This window comes from Opisthocomus hoazin, chromosome 19 (assembly GCF_030867145.1).
Source record: "Opisthocomus hoazin isolate bOpiHoa1 chromosome 19, bOpiHoa1.hap1, whole genome shotgun sequence".
NCBI lineage: Eukaryota > Metazoa > Chordata > Aves > Opisthocomiformes > Opisthocomidae > Opisthocomus > Opisthocomus hoazin.
In genome coordinates this window covers 5,230,712-5,252,909 of record NC_134432.1, presented here as the reverse complement: position 1 = coordinate 5,252,909, position 22,198 = coordinate 5,230,712, and the positions used below count along the sequence as shown (strand labels likewise).

Sequence of the window (22,198 nt, the reverse complement as noted above, 5' to 3'; positions counted from 1 at the left end):
TATGTTGACAGGGCAGGTGTCCTTATTTTGGCAGAAGAGTGCCTTGTAAGAGTGTTACCTGAATCAGTAACACCCTCTTGGAGTAGGGCTTCCCAAACAGGGAGAGGTCTCATGTCTTTCCACCTCCACCCTACCATGTGTTTCTGTCCCAAACTATATATGAGCCTTAGGGATTGTCCCATCCCTCTGAGCTGATTAACACACTCAAACATGCAAAGATTACCCAAAGAGGGGAAAAAAAGTTAGTAGTTTTCTGTTCTCGGTGCTGAGGTGGGCTGAGGAGGCAGGGAGAAGATGGGAGCAAGGTGGTATCTGACTGCACACATGACCATGTTTTACAGCTCACAGCTGTATTTTCCGGTTAAGGCTTAGTGTGGGCACAGTGTGGTTCAGGTTTGCTTCCTTTTTTCTTTTGAGTACCCAAAATACCTGCTTCTTCTGTTGATGCTTTACTGTGATTTCTGCTTGAGGCCAGGTGTAGCATGTGGGAGTCTTTGAGGACTGGGCTGAATTGCTGCCATCTCCGCTTCCCAGTCTCCTGCTGTGGAGTCCCTGTGAGTGTCACTCCTGTACCACACCGGTGTCCAACTCCCACCCCGGCGCTGCTGTCGCAGCCCTGTGCTGCTGACCCCAGAGGGTGCTTACCCCTGCCGTGGTGTCCGAACGGGACGTCGCAGCCCTTCCCGTGTCGAGCAGCCTCCTTGCAGGAGGCAGGCCAGCACCTGCGTTTCCTGACGGGCAAGTCAGCAAAGCCCTTCTGCTCTTTGGTCTCCCTCTGCTGTCATGGTCCCTGATGCTGGTCGCCTAACTGGGGCCTTATACCAGCGACCACAGGTGATGTTCATCTCCAGATCTGGTCTCCACCACAGCAGCTCTGCAGTGGAGCCTGGCAGTGGGCAGGGGCAGCAGCCGGTGCTGGAGTTGGAGGGGCTTTGCAGGGCTGTGCAGCCTGTGAGCGGTTTTGCAGCCCCGTGTCCTTGCTGGTGCCTTACTGGCATGGATGGGTGGTCTCCCCAGGGTGCCCATAGCCTCCTGGCCCCCGTGGCCATGTTGGTGCCTCCCATGGCTCCGTCTGCTGTGGTCCTGCTTGCCCTGCCACCACGGAGCCTTAGCAGTGTCACCTGCCCGTGAGGTTCCTAGTGTCACCCTTGGTAATTATCTCCCTCCAAGTGCCACATTCTGGTATTGAGTTTTGTATTTTCCCTCCATTTCTATATTTTTTAAGTGAAAAGGAAATGAATGTGGTGTTGCACAGCTGTCTGACAGCTGCATTGGTGATCCTCACTCCCGTAGGACCCCAACCCGAGGAAGGCAGTGGGGGGAGCTGGTGTGATGAACACGACTGAGCCCTGGTGTCACTGCTGGGTGCTCCTTCTCCCAGGAAAGGCTTTGGAAGGAAAAGTCCAGATGTCTGAGAAGTGCCTCGCTCTGCTCTTCGGCTGCAATTATCCCCTCAGCTGGGCTTGCCTAATAAATGACTAGTTCTGTCTTTGCTTTTTACCTTTCCCCCGGACGACACGGGCTGGTGAAGAATGCGCGCGAGGAGCACGGTGCGGCGATGTCCCTGCCGGGACGTTTCCCGCGAGCGCGGGCAGCCGTGCTGAGCACGAAGGCGCGGGCTGGCTCTGCGGTGCCGTGCCGGGGCCTGCCTTGCCCCTGGGACTACACGGGCCCTGCTTCCTGAGCAGGAGAGCTGCTTTATGTTGTGGTTTTACTAAATGAATTCAAAGCTTGGCCTTCCTCCAGGCGAAGTCTGGGCCAAGTGCCAGCGGAGCAGCCCCTGGGGAGAGCACTGGAGCAAGGAGGGGCCAACAGCAGGGAAGAGCGGAGGAATCCAAGAAGGCAGATTTGCCTAGAAAACAGCTCTGTTTCCATCTGCTGGGTCAGGAGTTGCTATAGGAACTGGGATGATAGAGGCAGGGCCATCTCCTGGGCCTGTCTGTGTGCAGAGGGAGGGAGGAGGGAGGAGTTACTCAAGTTTGAACATATCATGTGTGCTGGCGGAAAGTTGCAAGGAATGTCGAAACTACAGCCTGGCTCAACCTGTGGAGTTCAAAAGAGACATGGCCGTGGTTCCCCGTGCTCAGCAGGCCCCTGGCGAGGCAGGTAGGGTCCTTCCAGCTTAACTCGGCTCTCGGCTCGCGATCAGCTCTCCCCCCTGCGCCTTTCTGTCACTGGCTGCAGCACAAACACTGTTGGAGACTTGCTGGAAAGGGAGGGGGGGTCTGTGGAGGTGGCAGCGCTGGGAGGTGAAGGCTTTCCTCCCTGGGCTGGTAGGGAGATGGTGGCTCTTTGCGCCCTGTTTCCTGTCCCACAGCTGCGGGGGGGTTGAGGACCATGGGTGTTCCCGCAGCGTTGCCTGTGGGGTCTTTTGTTGGGTGGAAATGTGAAGCTGGATGGTGTCGTTCTCCCGGACAGAAGTGGTTTCTGGGGCTGCGGCTCTCCGGGAAAGCCCATGGTGTTTGAGCTCTGTCGGACATGCTTGCCTGAAATGTTTCAGGGCTAGGGCTGAGTCAGAGATGCAAAAATTGGAGCTGGCAGCGAGTCGCTTGTGGAGGGTGGGAAAGTGGGACGGACATGGTCTTGGCCTCCGAGCCCCAGCGGCCCCTGCCCCGTGCGAGTTTTGTGGCTGCATTTCGTTTGCCTTCTCTCCCCTCTTCTCCCAAGGGGATGCAGACCTCCCTGTCCCCTCCTGGTGCACCTACTGCAATTTTTGTCACTGTCAAACTTTCTCAGACTGGCATTTAGCCTAAAGCACAGGAGTAAGAATAAGCAGGAAGCTGCTCCTGAGAATCCTTGTTGTTAGGGTTAACCACAGGGCTCCCCAGTAGCAGCCCTTTCAGATAAAATCTGGTTACTTCCCCAGTAAACCCATTTTTTCAGGTACTGAGAACTTTACAAAATAGCCATCTTTCCCCCGTAGCGTTCCAGGGTTGCTCACTGCTCTGTAGGTATTTATTTAACAGGTTTGGCTGAAATTTCATCTGCCCTTTTTGTGTCATCTCTGCTAAAAAAAAAAAAAAAGGTGGGTAGAGTTGTTTCTCTTTTTGAGAAGCTGCACAATAAGGCGCCGAAAACTGAAATGCGATCTCTGTACACAGACACGAAGCTTGCCAAACTGGATTAGATCCCAGCCCACCTACTCGGGCACCCATCTGATCTCGGGCAGCGGCTGCTTGGCACATGGCGCGTGAAAGCCCAAGGGCCTGAACGCAGGCAGATGTGGAATAACCTGCCTGTGTAGGAGATAGCTCGCTGGTCACATTAATTACTGGTTTGCTTATGCTTGGCTGGATGAAAATTTATGTCCAGTGTTCTCTTTCTTTTGCTCTGCTAATGGAATCGCAGATGTTCTTATTATGTAGATCCACTTCCAATATTTTATTGAGTTACTCCCACATTGCTCTGTGGCAATACATCCCAGAGGCTTAATGCACGTGGTGTGCTGTGGAATTTCATTTCCTCGGTTTTAATTTGTTGTTTTTTAATTTCGGTTCATTTTCAATATGGAAAAGAGGTAAACGGGTTCTTTTTTTTTGTCTAGGCATCATTATTCCCCCTCCCCCCCCCCCCCCCCCCCATCTCTCTTGTTTCTCTTCTTTGCCTCAAACAATCCCAAGGTTTTCCTATGGCTACCTGCCTTCTGTGTAATTGCTAAATCTTATTACTTCTCTGTGGGCTCCTGTTTTCTGGTCTGCCTTGAGAAAATTTGATCAGAATCGACCATTCTGGTTTTCCGTAGCTGTGAAACGCAGCTAGAGCTTTTTCAGTCGTCTTGTCTCTTCCTTTGTTTGTAAGCAAAACATTTGGTTTGATCGCTTGCAATGCGTTGTGGCAAGCAAAGATCTCTGAACTGTCTGCAGTCGTGCTAGGTATTGTGCTGGAACACTTAGTTAACTAGAATTTCATCTCTGTACATGAGAAGTTAAAATTTATCTTGGAGAGCTGCAAATAGTAAACCTAGCAGAACATGGTTAGACCTGCCTGGGCACCCTCACTGGAGTCTCCAGCCTTGATGCTTTACGAGGATGGTGAGGGGACTGGAGCATCTCCCCTACGAGGAGAGGTTGAGGGAACTGGGCTTGTTCAGCCTGAAGAAGAGAAGGCTGCGAGGGGACCTTATAAATGCCTACAAATATCTGCAGGGTGGGTGTCAGGAGGATGGGGCCAAGCTCTTTTCAGTGGTGCCCAGCGACAGGACAAGGGGCAACGGGCACAAACTGAAGCAGAGGAAGCTCCAGCTGAACATGAGGAAGAACTTCTTCCCTCTGAGGGTGACGGAGCCCTGGCCCAGGCTGCCCAGGGAGGTTGTGGAGTCTGCTTCTCTGGAGATATTCAAGACCTGCCTGGACAAGGTCCTGTGCGGCCTGCTGTAGGTGACCCTGCTTCGGCAGGAGGGTTGGACTAGATGACCCACAGAGGTCCCTTCCAACCCCTACTATTCTGTGATTCTGTGATGCAGCGAATCCAGCTGATCCGTAAATGTTGCTCCTTGCTGCTCCCGTTGTTGCCAGACCCTTCATAAATTAAACTTTAAAACCACTTTGCGCAGCAAACAAAGTTTGCTCAGGTTTCGCTTGCTCGGTTGCGTGCGCTGCTGCAGGTTGTGCTCAGGCTCTGAGGAACCGACCCCACGGAGGACGCAGCCTGCCTGTCGCTCGGGCTCAGGCCAGCGGGCTGTGCGAGGGCAGGAGCACTTTCCACCTGCTGCATCTTGGTGTTCGGAGTTACTGTGTTCTGTGGAATGCCGTAGGTGATGATAAATTTTGCTTCTCTCTGATACTGGAAAAGCTTCCTCCAGTTTGGTATGTGTTTGTAGATGCACGGCATGGCATTTCACGCTGAGAAACATTTTTTTTTTTTTGGTGAGGTTACAGCAGAGCTGCTCGAGCTGAGGGCAAGGTCTGTGTTCCAGTGACAGGTGCACTGAATTCTTGTTTCAGGAATATGAAGAGACATTTTACAAAAGTCCTAAAACACAGCTTTCGGTAGTATCAGCGTTTTTGTGGTGGTTTGGAAACTAGGTTGCCAGCTAAATTAGTAGATGTTCCAAAATAGTGTTTCTGGTTTGATTTTCACTGAACCATCTCTTAGAGTTTGGCTTCCACCCGTGCAAAAACCAGCAGCTTCTCAGCTTGGTGCTGGGTACTGCGTGCTGCTGTGTGCAACTTTGGTTGCTTCCCTTCTGAGTTTGCAAAGAGTCCATCCCAGTAATCGTGTGTTATCTTTTAGAAAGAATCTCCTAGGAATATATTGGAAAAAAAGTAGTTGTTACGGTAGACTAGGTATTCTGGAAGGTAGGCAATTAATAAGGAAAGCTAAAGATGACTGAAAAAGTATATCTCAGGGCAGTGAGAAATATTTTAATTTCTGCATAACAAATTTAATCAATGATGTTTATGTTGTTGGGAAAAGTTAAAAAAACCCCAACTGATTGCTAATAACAATACTGAGAAGTAAAATGTTTCCTGTGTTTGGGGCAAAGCTGGCTGCTGTACCCTCCTGTGTGAGGGTATCGAAAGAACTTCTGTTGCACGGGGGACAAGGGAGGGTGTTAAACGCGAGGTGACATTTGAAAGTCTTTGAAACTTGAGCAAGATGGGAACCTGTTTGTTTAAAACAAATTGGCAAAGCAGCTTTCCGAATCCTGGCTGCTGATGTGTAATAAATCTGGGAAGACTGAAAGAGTTCCAGAGATTTGGGATAACAGAAATGTGGTGGCGATGTGCTAAAATAGAGTGGGGGCAGGTAACCAGCAGGCAGTGGAGAGTAACCTCCGTCCAGAGCGAGGTCTGGGGAAGCTGGTGCGTCAGTAAATCAATGTCAAATTAAAGTAAGAGTGTGCTTGGTGATCCGTGTGCTTTGATGGAAAGCAGATCAGGTCCGAAAAGTCTTGAGATTGTGGTTTTTAATGAGATTCCTCTACTGGCTGCCAAAAGTAACTGCGTTGACATCATAGATGTGGATCCCAACTAAGTGCCCTGCCGTTGACCAAACGCTGCTGCTTGTGGGAGGTACAAGAGGCTCTGCTTTGGGAGCCGGAGCGGTCAGCTCCCCGGCGCGGTGGAGCCGGGTCCCCCTTGCCCTGGCAAATCCCTCACGCTGTGATGGGCTACCTCACTGCTGCTGGCAGCTGGTGGGCTCTGAGCAGTTTTGGTGGGACCTGGTCTTTGTTTGCTGTTGACGTAACCAGTCCCGTTACTGTGCTGAGGCGGCAGTATCTCAGCTGCCACGTCGCCGATCAGTACTGTGTTGAGTAAGTTGATTTAGAAAGTGCCACCTGATACCTCTCAAAAATAGTTACCAGTGGGAATGTGATCCGCGCAGTCCCTAAGCAGAGGGCTGTGGAGTAGTGCTCCAGCCATGCTCCAGCGTCCATATGGGACTAACTCAGGTATTCCCTAGTTTGCCCATGAAGAAGCTGGTGGGAGTCATAGCAAAATCCCACTGGAGGTGTCCCACTGCCTGGGTGGAGCCCTGGTCTCACAAGTGGAGACTTGGGGGAAAACGTTAAGTAACTTCATACTGAAATTTGGTTTCACTGAGGAGGCTGATGGAGCCGGGGCGGTTTAGTTGGGACAAGAGAAGGCTTTGGGATACCAAAGAGCAGATTATCAAGAAGACAGAAACAGACTCTTTGCTGAGGTGTGTGGCAGGAGGGTTGACAACTGAAATATCAGGAGGTTTTGCCTTGGCATAAGGAGGGGTGAAGTTTTCCCTCTGCAGCAGTCAAGCAGTAGAAGAGGTTGTCCAGAGAGGTGAGGGAGCCTCCGTCCTTGGAGGTTTTTGAGACCCAGCTGGACAAAGTCCTGTGCAAGCTACTCTGAAATTGGTGCTAACCCTGCTTTGAGCAGGAGGTGGGATTAGGTGTTCTCCTGGGGATCTCCTCCAGCCCAAATAATTCTGCGACTCAGTAACCTGATCTCCTTCTGAATGCAAGTTTGAGTACAGTTAAGTAGAAGGTTATGGGGGAGCCCCTTGAGAACGAGGAGGGAGGAAGGTGGTTTAGATTGAGTGCTCTTAATACTCCATCTGTCATCTGTGTGGTTAACGTGTCATATGTATGGTTGCTATGGGAGACTCTCGCGGTGGAAGATTGCCGGTCGAGAGGACTATTGCTGACTTGTAGTAGATACGTTTTAAGCATAGTTTAAAAAACAAAGTAAGCAACCTTAAGGAATAGGCTGAAAATGTCAATGTTCCAGGTGCTCTCTGGTGCCCATTCTGTGTGGGGAGCAAGCCCTGGTAAGGGATGGTGATTGCTGCTGCTTGGGCAAGGAGAAAGGAGACAGTCAGAGCTTTTTGTTTGTGCACATCTGCTGTTGTTCTGCCACTGCTGCCCTCCCTGCATCATCTGTCACACAGACAGTGGGACTGGAGCCTGCAGGCTGTCCCTGAGCTGAGACGACCTGTGTTCTGGAGGGCTTGTGGGAGGGCAGCCAGGCTTTCCCTGCTCTGCTTTTAGGTTTAGGTTCCTGGGGGACGGTGTGCGTTCATGTCCCGTGTGGAATTGCAGCCTGCCTGGTGGGTCTGCCTGGGTCGTGGGAAGCACCTCCAGGTTCCTCGGTTGAGAGAAGCACAGGGTACCCTCGCCCTAGGGTCAGCAGGGAAAGATAGCTGTGTTTTTGGGTTAGCTGAGCTGAGAAGCACCTGTTGTTAGTACAATGAGTTGCATTTCCTTATCTTCGGCTTTGCCTTTCTAATGGTTTCTAATTTTGTCCTGGTTACCCTGGTGGATTACATTACACTTGTTCATTTATCCCGAAGTCTGGTTTTGTGACAGAAGTGCTCTGTGCAGTTTCACAACCTGAGGATACCCCACACCTGAGGGACTGGCCAGCGGGCAATGGGAGAATGCTGGAGGATTTGTGGGTCTCCAACTGCTTTGCAAAACCACCCGCACCTCTCTCCGGGCTGTAGGTGAGGCACTCCTTCATGCTTGGGTCCATGGGCTGAACCTTCTCCCGGTGTTCAATGGCTGTGTCACGGGTGACTGGAATGCCGTTTTCCTCCTAAAATCTAGCAAGGGTGAGGTGTCACTTTTTTCATAATAGCTCCAAGTAGATGTTTGGCTACAATGTGGAAAATGAAGTTCCAACCCTCCTCAGCCTTGGGGCAGTCCTATCGCTCACCCCTCAGGAGAGTGATCACAAAGTACACCCTGACCTTGATGTTTCTGTTCTGCTGCCGCTGCCTCAGCCCCAGCTCTGCGGTGTCCCAGTGCCCACCCCATGTGCTGCTGTCACGTGTTGTGGTTCCTTTCTTAGCCCCCTGTGTTCTTCTGTGTCTCTTGGGGTGATGGGTCTCCTAATGCCACCTCAAAGATCACGCTGGAGCCTGTTGCTGTCTCACTTTTCCTATTGCCATGTCTTAGCTCTCTCGTGGATCTTGATGAACCCAACCCTTTCACTTAAAATCTGTTTGCTTTTGTCTGTCCAGACATGTTGCTGCTCTGGATATCACTCTGTGGTGTCCCTGTTCCCGCCCTACATCCCCCACCGCATTCCTAGCATCGCCATGGCTTTATGTTCTTTTTGGCCATCTCTGTTGGTGCCCGTATCAAAGAACTCCTATTGCAGCCTCATGCTTCGTGCCAGGATCTTGCCGGCCTGCCCACCTCCCCTGTTACTGTCTAATGTGTTGATTCTTGGTGTCTTGTTTGTACTTGGGTTGTCCAGGTTCCACCCATGTGTCATGCGGAATCTTTGTTAATGGAAAATAGGAATGTATAGGGAGGAGATAACTGGGGCTTAAAAGCCCTCTTAAAAAACCCAAAATTGATACCAGCAGTAGGAAGTATTTGAATTGTAAAATAAGCAAAATGTTTTAAGTGATCGGAATCCTTTCTGCTAAGCATTTGCTTTGGTGAATTCTGTTTGGTCCAAGCTGGAGGTGCATGGGCTGTTAGTGTGTGCACCGGAGGAAGGCTGCTGGCTTTGAGGTATCTCAGATTTGATTCTGAGGGAAAGAGAAATGTTCCACCATCATTCTGGGGCCAGAAAATCACACCTTCCAGCCTCTGTTTCTCCAGGCTTCAGATATTGCCCAATTAGTAGCTTTGCTGTTTCCTCCTTGAATTCCTTTAGGAATGCTAGGAGATACCATCCAATCCTCCTGACCATTCCTGAACCTGTTCTGAGGATACTTTGATTTAGGATAGAAGCTCTTGTAATACAGAGTTCACCATACACACAGCTGTGAGTCTAGATCACGACCGTTGAGTTTCTTGGCGCGGTGCTGGGCATCTGTAATGGGATTCCTGCAGCAAACCCTAAGGTCCCACTCCGAGGTAATGATCTGTGAAGGAACCAGTTAAAACAAATGCCTGTTTCAGCTGGGATCTAGAGAGGCTTGCAAACATGCCAGACCTCCGTAATGGATCTCTGGAGGGAGAACAGTACCTGGAGGAGCTCCAAGTCCCACCTTCTCCATGCACATCACTGAGGAGTAGCTCCCTCCTGTGCCCGCTGTGCCTGGTGGGACGGTGCTGGGTCCCAGCGAGCTGAGCCTCTGCCGAGAGGGGCATTGCCTTTTGAGACATGGTATCTGCTGGGTGTCTTGGGGAAAAACTGCCCTCTTTTGCATTTCTTAGGGAGTTTTCAGCAAGTAGATTTTTTTTTTTCCACTCTCACAATGATTGTAACAGGATTTTATTCTCCTGCAGCCAGCTGTTAGCAATTAGCAACTTGATCCATTCCGTCCTGAGAACAGAGTTTAACACTTTCTTGCCTCTGTGAGGATGTTGCAAATTCTGGTTTTGCTGGTTGCCGGCTTGTGCTGTAATTTTGGCACTTTCTGTGTGTGTGTGAGCAGGGCAGGAAGGCAGGCACGAGCACAGCAAGGGACTCTAATGCAGCTGAAAGACCTACAAGTACGTGTCAAGTTGTTTACCTGGAAAAAATTGTTAGGAGGATGATTTCCAAGCAGTTTGTAGAGGGGCTTGTGTTTAGTAATATATCCCAGCGTGTTCTAGCATTGGGAAGTTGCAGTGTGGAATCCAATCTACTGCTAGTTGAGATTTAGACTCAGCAGAAATCAACATCTGTAGTTCTCCAAACAGTGATTTCTGGCAGTACCAGCTCCTGAGGGGAGCTGAGGCTCCTTGAAATTCTGAGACAGGAGTGAAAAACACTCTTGGTGTCCTTGCTCAAGAGAACAGCAGCTGCTGTAGAGCACCAGAAGATGAGAAATGACACTTCTCCCTGTGTGCAGCACCTCTCCTGGGATGCCCAAATGTGTGCTTTTGGTGGCCCAGGACTGGGAACCAAGTGTGCTGGGAACAACAAACCCAGTACAGCCTGACCCAGCTGCTGGGGTCCCCGTGTGGGGCTGAGCTGCTGGAAACAGCTCGTCACTGCCACGTGCAAAGGTGAGGATTTGTGTCACCAGGCTGTGGCCACTGTGGAATGATGAGGCTGGTCCAGGCCAGCTATTTGGGTTCCTTTTGTCATCAGCGGGGACAGACACATCCCAAGAGGATTCATTCTGCTCATCTTGGACACTCTTTAGGCAAGGGCCAAATTCAAAGCCAGCTTTTGTAGGCACAGAGCTATAGACAGGCATGCTGCAGAGCCAGCTCTGAAGGTTTCCTTGTCTTTCCTGGAGGCCAGGCTGGCCACTGTAGTCTTCCAGTTCTGACTTGCAGTTCCCCCAGGCCATACCATTTTTGCTTGGCCTGCTGAGCTCCAGGTGCCTGTGGGACGCCCTGGGTTCACACGGTGCTGGCTGCAGCAGGCTGGGGCAGACAACCAGCCCTTGCCTTTCCTCCAGCGCTGACTGCCGGCACGGTGGCAGGAGCTGGCGTGGTGCTGGAGCACCTCTGGGTGACTTTCCTTGTCTGTCCTCCTGTTATCTTCTACATTCTGATCACCGCATTCAAGTGGCTAAATGATGTGACTGGCCACGTGGCAATACAGTCGGCGTGATGTAGAACACAGCGTGAGCTTTGCGTAAAGCAAATGGGCCCTTGAATTACGGTGTTTGGGAGGTAATGGTACTGTTTGTGTGACATCTGTTATATTGGTGTGACGTTGGTGGCTGTTGTCATGACTTGCGTGTCGTTTTGAGAGGATGAGAGACACTTAGCACAACAGCTCTTTTGTCAAAAGATAAAATCCTTATGCAAAGTCTCGGCTTAATTCTTCTCATCTGGGGCAGCAGCCGATCCAAGCTGGACTGCGAGCTCTGTGCTGGATGAGCATGGGCGCTCCTTCGTCCCTGCGCTCTGCTGCAGGCATCTGCCTCCCTGGTGTTGATCCTTCTTTTCTGGACTTTTGGAGCAAATGGGATGCCAAGGCATTTGAACGCTTACAGTGATGTTTGGGGTTGCTCTCACTTCTTTTTTGCTTGAACAGTGAGCGCTGGTCCTCACCTTAGCCGCTTTCTGGACATCCTTTCCCTTAGCCCTGGCTTGGTTGCAGAGGAGAACCCGAGAGTGTTTTGGTGGAGCTGGCCCGTGTCTTGACAGATGCCTGATCCTCTCCCTGTTTGCCCGGCTCTGTTTCTAGGCTCTGAAGAGGTGATGAGGGTATGGATCCGGTATGTCCTTGTCCTCTGCCATCTGAGGGCTACAATACGGCTGGCAGCTTTTAAACCTCGATCTGAGAAGTCACCTGGGAGATGTCTCAAAGCTGCTGTTCTCATGCCAGGACCTCCTCAGCAACTTGCAGCTCTGTTCAGTGGCTGGTCCAGCGTGGGGACCCAGGGGAAGGATCTTCTCCAGCCCAGGCTGCACCCACATGGCCCCCCTGATCGGGGCAGGCTCCTGGGTCGTGGTCAGGGCACCCTGTATACCACCAAACAGCTCTCTGCTGTGTTTCCCACCTCATCCTCCAGGAAGGTGGTTAAAGTCTTGAAGTTCAAGACACTTTGCTTTCGAAGGCCCTGGGGGAGGACAGTCTTCTGTAGGGCTGAACTCTCTGCAGTTCTCTCTGCAAGTCCTGCTTTGGGAGCCTCTGGGCCACCCTAGCAAATTGTCTGCATAGACTAATATACACCAGGTCTGTCTTCAAACTCTGCTGCAAAAATGGCTTTACACAGAATCACAGAATGTTTGGGGTTGAAAGGGACCTCTGTGGGTCACCCAGTCCAACCCTCCCGCTGAAGCAGGGTCACCTACAGCAGGCCGCAGAGGACAGCGTCCAGGCGGGTCTGGAACATCTCCAGAGAAGGAGACTCCACAGCCTCCGTGGGCAGCCTGGACCACGGCTCCGTCACCCTCAGAGGGAAGAAGTTCTTCCTCGTGTGCAGATGGAACTTCCTCTGCTTCAGTTTGTGCCCGTTGCCCCTTGTCCTGTTGCTGGGCACCACTGAAAAGAGTCTGGCCCCATCCTCCTGACCCCCACCCTGCAGATATTTGTAAGCATTTATAAGGTCCCCTCGCAGCCTTCTCTTCTCCAGGCTAAACAAGCCCAGCTCCCTCAGCCTCTCCTCGTAGGAGAGATGTTCCAGTCCCCTCACCATCCTTGTAGCCCTCCACTGGAGTCTCTCCAGTAGCTCTTCATCTTTCTTGAACTGGGGAGCCCAGAACTGGACGCAGTACTCTAGATGAGGCCTCACCAGGGCAGAGCAGAGGGGAAGGAGAACCTCCCTCGCCCTGCTGCTCACACTCTTCTTGATGCACCCCAGGATGCCATTGGCTTTCTTGGCAGCCAGGGCACACTGCTGGCTCATGGTTAACCTGTCGTCCACTAGGACACCCAGGTCCCTCTCCACAGAGCTGCTCTCCAGCAGGCCAGCCCCAAGCCTGTACTGATGCATGGGGTTGTTCCTCCCCAGGTGCAGGACCCTGCATTTGGCTTTGTTGAACCTCATGAGGTTCCTCTCTGCCCAGCTCTCCAGCCTATCCAGGTCACGCTGAATGGCAGCACAGCCTGCCGGTGTATCCACCACTTCTCCCAGTTTGGTGTCATCAGCACACTTGCTTTACAAAGCCAAAGAAGTCTCTGCTCTGTGGTACTTGCAGTCTGTCATGGGATGGTGGGAATCGGTGTGTTTTCATCGGAGATCACAGGGTCCCCTCCGCTTCGAGGAGGGAAGGGACGACCTTGGGTGCACACACAGCTCGGCAGTGCCTTTCCCTCCTGCTGAGATACAGGCTGCCTTTTCTCTCCACTGCTTTGCTTTTGTGTGCTCACTGCCCAAGATGCCACAAAATCACAGAATCTTGGTGTCAGCTTCCTCCCAGCCGTGGCCAGCGTGCTCCCATGGAGCGCAAGCGGCGGCTGAAGCAGCAGGGGGCCAGGCAATGTTAAGGTCTTTTTCTGGGTTTGCTTGCGTTACCGCATGGCTGGGCACAGCACCGCCGGGCAGCATCCACCCATCATTGGTTTCCCCTCCTGCGTGCGTGTTTGGCTCTTTTCCCAAGAAGGCCCTTAGTTGTTTTTCAGGCTCAGAGCCATCTTTTCTGATGGAATCCAGCAGGGACAATGGCCAGTAGCAAATCCTGAGGAAAGAGAATAAAAACAGGGCAAGCCTCAGTGATTCTAATGCTGATTTAGCTTCTGGGCATCTAGCAATCTGCGGCTGGGGGACTTCCCGAGCCAAAAGCTTTACCTTCGGATTGAAGAAGCCGTGGTGTATCTTTCTGCTGTGAATACATTCAGTTGTTTTGGTATCCAGGGCAACTCATGCCTGTGACTTGTACAGTTTAATTATGTTGGGTGGAAAAAACACAGCCTTTTGTTACAAATCTCTGAGCTGATGGCATCTGATGCTCTGTCATTTCTACATGCATGTGTGCACTGCCATAGTGACGGTCGCTTTTATAGCCTTTCTTCCTTTACTAACAAATCCTAACAGTCGATTCTGCCTTTTTACTACCACTCTGAGGATTCTTGAGCAAACACCCTCTGGCCTTGGCAGCTTTTAATTTATTGATTTATTCTGTGGAGTGTTTTCTGCCTGACACTTCAGTAAGAGACAGCGCCTCTAACCTGCCTTCTGTAAGGCTGTCTTCTAGGCTGGGAACCTCCCGAGGCTCTCTGTGGTGGATGTGGACACAAAGAATTCACATAACTTTGCTGATATGACCTTGTGTTCCTTTAGGTGTTATCACAGCTTTCCACTGAAATTGCCAGTGTTTAAGCCCTTTGCTATTTTCCCTGTTTCCAAACAGGAAATTAAGTGTGCTCGTGTGTGCGCATGCTGTTTTGGCAGCAACGTGGACATGTAAGGAGAGATGATTTTTGCCTGGTTTTAGGCATTTATCTTAAGATTGTGTGACAGGTTCCAGAGTGCCCACTTGGCTACTTGGACGAGACCGCTGGTGCGGGTATAGGTGTGCATTGGGTGGGTGAGCCCCGCTTGGGGAGCCTGTCTGGGCGATCAAGGTTCATTGTAGATGCAGCTTCAGTACTTGTTGGTATAATAAGGAAAGTGAAGGATTGATGGGAAGAGATTACTTTGCATTGGACTTAAGAAGAGTAGTTGAGTATTGTGTTTGTGTAATAGACATGGCAACTGAGGTCCTAAAAGCTGAATTATATTAATAGCTCTAGAGATGATACAGGCAGTCAGGCAATCGTTAGTTCTTCACTAAGCCTCTGATCAGGAGATGGGTCAGAGCAGGGCTGAGGTCAGGACACTCTTAGAGGCATAGAAGGTTGCCCAACCCGTCATGAGGCAATGATGTGTGCAGTACAGACAAGTCCCATCTTTGGAGAACTCTCATCTTCTCTCTTTGCTTTTGTCTTTCAGAAATGTAGATGGCAGCTGCTGTCTGTGAAGGACTTGCACCCATCTGACCCTGCCCAGTGCCTCTGACTGCTACCATGATCTTCTGCATGCTGCTGTTGGCCTCGCTGCCTGAGACATCCGTCACCGAAGTCAACCCTGGTAGGGAGCTGCCAGGCTGGGAGAGGACTCTGATCTTCCACCTTTCATATGTTCATTCTCAGCCTTTCTTTGTCTGTGGTGGTGAATGCAAATAAACAGAACGAATGCACATAAACATAATCATAACGTAGTCCCTGAATGTCCTCCTCTGGACTGAGTTGGCCAGTCTTACTTGACAGCTATGCTGGAGTGGAACACCATGTCTGACAGTCTCGGGAGGCTTCAGGCACATGGATATACTCCTTTCTCTGCCCACCCAGAGGGTCTGTGCTCTCATCAGGCCTGTTTGAGCTTCATCAATTTGACCCTGTGGCCTGCAGAACAAACCTGTCTCTAGACTGGCTCAGAGATACCATGCTCGCTGTGGAAAGCAAATTACCAGTTAGCAAAGCATAAGCCACAGCTCTCCAGCCAGCAAGAGGTGCTCTGGGGAGAGAGGTGTAGAAGGAAAGGTAGAAACTCTACCTGGCACAGAACTAGGGTGAAGATAGGGATATGAGCCTACGAGTCCCTGTGGAGGGCATGACCTCTTATCCTACAGTATTTGGCAAGTTAAAATCATGATGGAGATAAGTAAGATAATGGTCTGCAATATATTGCAAAAATCCCTTTAATGAAGTGGTTTGAGCTGGAACAGTCTGTGAAATAAATGAGTCTAATCCTTTTCCAGCTTGGCCAAAGGTGTGGTGAGGCAGCGGTGCTGCCCTGAGGGCCTTCGTTTGCTCTGCCGGCTCTGGCTCTGTTTGTTGGAGCTGTTTGACTGTGTCTGGCTCTGACCCTGCTCTGGCCTGTGGATCTCTGCAGAGGTCTGAGGTTTCGCTGTCACGAGCCAGAAGCGAAGTGAGGCCAGGGGGGAGCTCTGCAGGCCCTGCTGCACACAGCCGTGCCCTGCGCTGTACACTCCTCACGTGCCCAACTTTGAGCTGAGGTTGCCAGCTGGCTCTGCTGGCTAAAACTAGTGGAAGAGGGGGAAAGATGTGAGCTAGAGGGTCAGTCACGCAGATCCCTTTTGGGGGTGGTGAGTACAGAGGTCAGCACACACTCGGGTACAGGAGTAGCTCTCCCAACCACAGGATCCTGGGAGGTGGGGTGGGCTCCTGGGAGGTGGGGTGGGCTCTGAGCCATGGTCCTACCACAGCTGTGGTCCCACCCTTTTGCAGTAATCTTCTTCACCAAGAAGTAAGCATGTAGCTTTGCTTGTTCTTCTCGGCTCTGCCTGTGACTTCCTCAAGCGGCTTTGCTTTCTCAGCTCCCACAGCTGCTCAGCTGCCTCTGTCCCGAGGGGCTGTGCTGTGTTATTCCCAGCCAGGCTCCAGCCCACCCACAGCCCAAGCTGATGCTCCTCAGTTGTGATGCCCACAGGCTGCATGGGTTATCTTGACCTCCTGATGTGTTCCAGGAGTGCTCTGAAGCACCTCTTGCATTGCCTTCTAATTGTGGGTGACTTCGGACCTGTGTAGGAAGGATCCTGCACTGTCCTTTTGCCCAGTGTCCGCTGTTTGACCTCAATGTGGGACAGGTGAGCTGTGACATTTTTCTCAGCCTTCAAGTGTCCTGTCTGCATGGCAGATGAGTGTGTCCCTGATGGTGTTGTAAAGCGTCAGGGATGTCTGAGCAGGAGTGGCCTGTAGTAGGGCCCAGGGATGGGTTTGCCCAAGAGGATGTGCATTTGGGTGACACCCTCATGCTGCTTGTTTTGGTGAGAGCCATGGCCACCCATAGAGTGCATGCCTTGATGCCAGGGCCACTTTGGCTTCCATCTGCCAGCTCTGAGTTTGTGAACTGATGAGTTTTGTTGAGGAAATGCTTATAAATGTCTTCAGGGTGGGTGTCAGGAGGATGGGGCCAAACTCTTCTCAGTGGTGCCCAGCGACAGGACAAGGGGCAACGGGCACAAACTGAAGCAGAGGAAGCTCCAGCTGAACATGAGGAAGAACTTCTTCCCTCTGAGGGTAACGGAGCACTGGCCCAGGCTGCCCAGGGAGGTTGTGGAGTCTCCTTCTCTGGAGATATTCCAGCCCTGCCTGGACGTGGTCCTGTGCAGCCTGCTCTGCGTGACCCTGCTTCAGCAGGGGGTTGGACCCACAGAGGTCCCTTCCAACCCCAAACATTCTGTGATTCTGTGAAGTCCCAGTCCCCCAGAGTCCTTCCCATTTAGTTAGCTCTCCTTCTGGTGTTGCTGTAGGGTGTGCATTTTAACTAAGGTGTGACCAGACAAGACTCCCACTGCAGAAACGAGCACTTTCTGCTTTCAGGTGACAGCTCGACTCTTTGGAAACTCTTCAGATACTTACCCAGTTCAGCAACATACTAGCTTTCCAGCAGTAGATCAGATTGCACTGGTCTGTGGTGGGACAGGTAAGAATGAAGATGGGTGAAGCTAGTTTGGTTTACTAAACTTGCTGTTCGGTATCAGAGCAGGGTCAGAGCCCTCGGCTGGCTTTCAGCAGCCGCAGTCATTGTGCCTGGGCACAGGGGCTCATCCCTGCCAGACACCAGCTGCCTCTCAGGGAATTCTGCTGTAAACCGGCCTCTTGAGAAACCTCAGACTTGTGAATGCATGTTCTGGGTGAGACCAGAGGCCCGTGCAGCTTGGTGTCCTGACTCCGGCAGGGTCTTGCCTTGCTGGTTCTGGAGGAGTGCACAGACGGACAGGCACGTAGCAGTGCTTTACTCCAGGTATGCTCTTGGCTTGCTGCAGTCTGCTGCTCAGGAGCTTTCTGAGCTAGCACTTGTGTATTTGTGTGTGGTAGCTGTGAGTTTGTCCGGCTGATTTTTGAACCCATGTGAACCTTTGTCATTCAGAGTGTTTAAAAGCTTAAGGATGCATATGTTGGTTTTGAACTCTACTCCCTGATCTTTTGATGCGTCCTAGTTCTGGTATTTTGAGAGACAGCAAGTAATTGCTCAGGATGTAAATCATCTTTGTCATATTTTGCTTTATTATCTCTTTTTGTGATGTTGAGGCTGTTGGTCTTTCCTTGTGTTGCTTCCTATGCCCTTTGTTGGGAGAAGGAAGGAGCAAGAGTTCTATTCCATATCTGGCCATGAATACAGAGAGTAGTGTAATAGTGTTTTCTAATTTGTTTTGTATGTATTCCCGTAGTAGCAATGTGCTTTTTTCTGTGTTAAATCATCTGGTATCATCAGAAAACACTGTTGCCTCACCACCCATCTCCTTTACAAGATTATTTAGGAATACGTAGGACATCACACATCATTGGTGCTGTGCCTGGCAACAGCTGTAGCCAAACTCTATGAAACAACCTCTGTTTGCAAACATTTCTACACCGACATCCATCAGGTGGTTTGCTCTGTATGGTGGTGGCAACAAGGTGGGTTTCCTGCTTCTGTCTTGTCTTGTGGCTTCTGAACCAGGTGAACAGCTTTCTCTGTTTGGTACGAGGGGAGCAGTGCTGAGGTACAGGCGCGAGGAAGAGACCCGGGGCAGTGCTCTTGCGTCGGGAGAGGCAGGCAGAGCTGCTGGTATGGCTTCCTTCGGGAGCAACAGGAGTGTGAGCGGGCACTCACCTGCGTGCCTGCAGGCAGGGCAGGAGCTGGGGCTGTTACACACAGAATCACACACAGAATAGTAGGGGTTGGAAGGGACCTCTGTGGGTCATCTAGTCCAACCCTCCTGCCGAAGCAGGGTCACCCAGAGCAGGCTGCACAGGGCCTTGTCCAGGTGGGTCTTGAATATCTCCAGAGAAGGAGACTCCACAACCTCCCTGGGCAGCCTGTTCCAGTGCTCCGTCACCCTCAGAGGGAAGAAGTTCTTCCTCATGTTCAGACGGAACTTCCTGTGCCTCAGTTTGTGCCCATTGCCCCTTGTCCTGTCGCTGGGCACCCCTGAAAAGAGCTTGGCCCCATCCTCCTGACACCCACCCTTCAGATATTTGTAAGCATTTATAAGGTCCCCTCTCAGCCTTCTCTTCTCCAGGCTGAACAAGCCCAGCTCCCTCAGCCTCTCCTCGTAGGGGAGATGTTCCAGTCCCCTCATCATCCTTGTAGCCCTCCGCTGGACTCTCTCCAGTAGCTCCTCATCTTTCTTGAACTGGGGAGCCCAGAACTGGACACAGTACTCTAGATGAGGCCTCACCAGGGCAGTGTAGAGGGGAAGGAGAACCTCCCTCGCCCTGCTGCTCACACTCTTCTTGATGCACCCCAGGATGCCATTGGCTTTCTTGGCAGCCAGGGCACAATGCTGGCTCATGGTTAACCTGTCGTCCACCAGGACACCCAGGTCCCTCTCCGCAGAGCTGCTCTCCAGCAGGTCCACCCCAAGCCTGTACTGGTGCATGAGGTTGTGGTGGGGCTGCTGGGAGCTCAGAGGACAGAGACCAAAAATCTATAGGAAAGTGCATTTTCTTTTTTCTGGGACTTGCCATTGACTGTGTTTTTGTCTCTTAATTGTTTCAGGATTTAATCTCCTATAACTTTCTCTTTAATCTGATGTCTGACAAAAATGTCCTGTTTGTCTGTTTTGAATACAGAGCCTTAATGAATACATTAAGACTTTGAGTTTTCTGAAACATCTCTAATATTCCAAGACGTGTTTAAAAACTTGTGTCAAGGGAGAGAGCTTGGCCAGCTTGGATTTGTAAGCTACATCTGCACTCTGGTGTATTGAGCTTCTAGAGCTCCATGGCTTGAGCCAGTTGTGCCTGTAGTCCCTGGAGCCACCACATTTGAGAGTCTTCTCGCGCCTGGAGAGAAACGCTCGCTCCCCGTGAGGCTGGAGGCAGGGAACAGACGCGGATGGGGCGGTGTGGATGGTCAGGGGCTTGGACTCAAACAGAAGTTCCAACCAACAGTGACATGACAGCGCGCATGTTTCCATGAGTTGAAGTTGTCCAGTCACCTGTAAGAGAAGCTGCTTAGCTTCTCACTTATTACTGGACTGATCAGAGTAATAGTAGTAGTTCTTATCTGAGTGCAAGTCATGCATCCAGTTTATTCCTGAAAAAGAAGAAAAATCTTTAACAAATGCTTCCTTTTTATGTCGCATCATTGTTGATAAATAATTTTTCATTGTAAAATAGGTCAATGCAGCCAGTAACTCTAGTATGGTTTTGGCTTAAAATGTTTTTTGTAAAGTTTTTGCCTTGCCAGGACTCTGCTGAATGATGCTAACTCTGAGTGTGTTTCGTTACTAACAATTTCAGTTTATGGTAATTATGAAGTATTTCATCCTCTTTATTTGCATTCTCTGTTTTATCATTACCATGTTTATTCCCTAGGCATGATAGCCTTTTAATTAAACTTGTCTGGTGATTTAGAAAGATTTTTCGTACTGATTTTACTTGCTTTTGTTTCCCATTTTAGCTATATGCCGTTACCCTTTGGGTATGCATGAAGGGACAATACGGGATGAAGACATCACTGCTTCCAGCCAGTGGTATGACTCCACAGGACCCCAGTATGCACGGTAGGTTAATCTCTGGCAAAGAAATGCAATTCTTTTTGTCTTCTAGATATCTAGTATGTGGTTGAGGAAAGAGTTCCCTCGCCCTTAAAGCAACCTTAAGTTTGCTTAGCTCGTTCACTGCTTCCATATTAAATCTAATTAGTGCATAGTGAAAGACCGATAGGCAGTGGTCATGGTCACAAGCTGTAATACAGGCAATTCTGAATCAATATTAAGAAAAAAAAATCCTTCCCCATGAGAATGAAACGGTGGAGCTCTCAGACAGGTACCCAGAGATATGGTGATGTCTTGGTGTTTGGGGATTTTTGGGATGTGGCTGTACGAGTCCTCGAGCAGCACGCTGTAGCTTTGGCATTAGCCCTGATGTGAACAGGAGACTGGACTGGAGACTTCCAGAGGTTGCTTCTGACCCTGGTCTTCCTATAGTTCCGGGAAAAAATGTCTAATGGGTTTATGACTTACAGGTCAGCTAAGGACAGTGTCCCTGGGATTCTTGTAGAGCATTTTAAATCGTAGGAAATCGTTTACGAGAATGAACTTTTCAACAGCATCATATTGAGGAAATGGGCTGTGTCCACTTTGACTCAAACCTGGAAACTGCCGAATCAAGGAACTGTTGAAAAGCAGCTAAAGGATTTTCTTTCTATGTCAAGCAGTCTTTCTGATAAGCTTGGCTTTTTATTTTGTTTTGTCATTTCACTTCTGTTAAAGCTACTAACTGATGATTCGCAAATACTTACAAATGCAAATTTCCTTAGAATTGTTTATGATGATGATATCAAACATTCCTACAGTTTTTGGTATAAGTCAGATATGAATTTCAGGTTAACTATGATGCTTACATTATTAATGTGGGCGTTCTAAAATCATAAAATTCTCCTAGTGCTTGATTGGGTTTTTTTGTAATCTATGGTAGAGCAAAGATGCTAAGTGTCATGTGTTTTAATGGAGTTTGAACAAGCCCAAGGGTCTAAAAGCTGAGAGACTTACTTTGTTCTCTGAGGTATGGCATGTCTCCAGTTTTGCAAATACTTTAGGCATCACTTGCCATCTGTTACCATCATCCTTTGACAGGGCAGCTGGATGTCCACAGGGGGAAGACACGAAGGCTCACTTCATTTTGTTAAAGGTCATAGTTGTCCTATGCAGGTGTCTGTCCCTGTTATTTCTGTCACCCATCCTGCCTTTCTTAGAACTTCTTTTACTTGCCACTTCACCATAAGAAAGTCTTGTGCAATGAGCTGACCAACCTGAGACAATCATCTTCTGTAGCCTGTGCCTTGACCTTCAGTGTCTCCTTCTGGGTGCTGCCTTCCGTAGTCCACGGGGCTTGGCACTGACCGATCCCATCAGTTAGAGATGGGGTAGCTCCCCGAAGGACAAGGGCACTTCAAGGGCTTGCTGCTTGCTAAGAAATCCATCGTGCTAAAAAGCCCACATGGTCTTTTTGTGTCTGGATAATTTTTTCATGTTTAAAACTCTGGCTGCCTTGCGGCTTGCCCAGCTGAGCCTACAGAAGCCTGGGCAAGGCAGTGTTCCCGTCGGTGGCTCCACGTGCTGCTGGCTGCAGCAGTCGGCCTGGTGTGCAGTCTCCAAGGGGAAAAGCCTTCATCTTTGCAGCTGGTGCCGCAGTGCTCAGAGCAGAGACCCTCACATCATACACCTAGCAATGTCCTGCACAAGCAGCTCTGCTGAATGAAGGAAAGGTGAAAGATGTGTGGAGATGACCCAGAATAATTTGTAGATTTAGAAAGAAGCTTTTCTTTCTAAAATGTGTTTTTAAGGTAGCTCCTCTTTGTGCTTCTTAGAGCTGTAGGGGGTGGTCAAGCAGAGGTTCAGGCCTTACTGTACGGGGTTTAGAAGAAGTGAGTATGCACTTGGTGCTGAAAAGTATGCAGTATACTATTACCTACTGAACAGCATAGTAGTTTCTGA

The 22,198-nt window shown here is 50.3% G+C and overlaps 1 protein-coding gene across 5 annotated transcripts in view; it reads left to right on the top strand.

The window, feature by feature from the left end:
* LOC104335361 (discoidin domain-containing receptor 2) overlaps positions 1–22,198 on the top strand; it is a 63,781-nt gene that overhangs the window by 14,698 nt on the left and 26,885 nt on the right. For 3 of the 5 annotated variants that reach the window (XM_075439340.1, XM_075439338.1, XM_075439342.1), the window contains 2 exons: positions 14,698–14,835; positions 20,161–20,263. In XM_075439340.1, the coding sequence (XP_075295455.1) occupies positions 14,772–14,835; positions 20,161–20,263 (167 nt within the window). In that variant the 5' untranslated portion in view covers positions 14,698–14,771. Of the gene's footprint in view, positions 1–1,876; positions 2,107–14,697; positions 14,836–20,160; positions 20,264–22,198 lie in introns of those variants that run through there. The other 2 variants (XM_075439341.1, XM_075439343.1) reach the window with 2 other exon arrangements.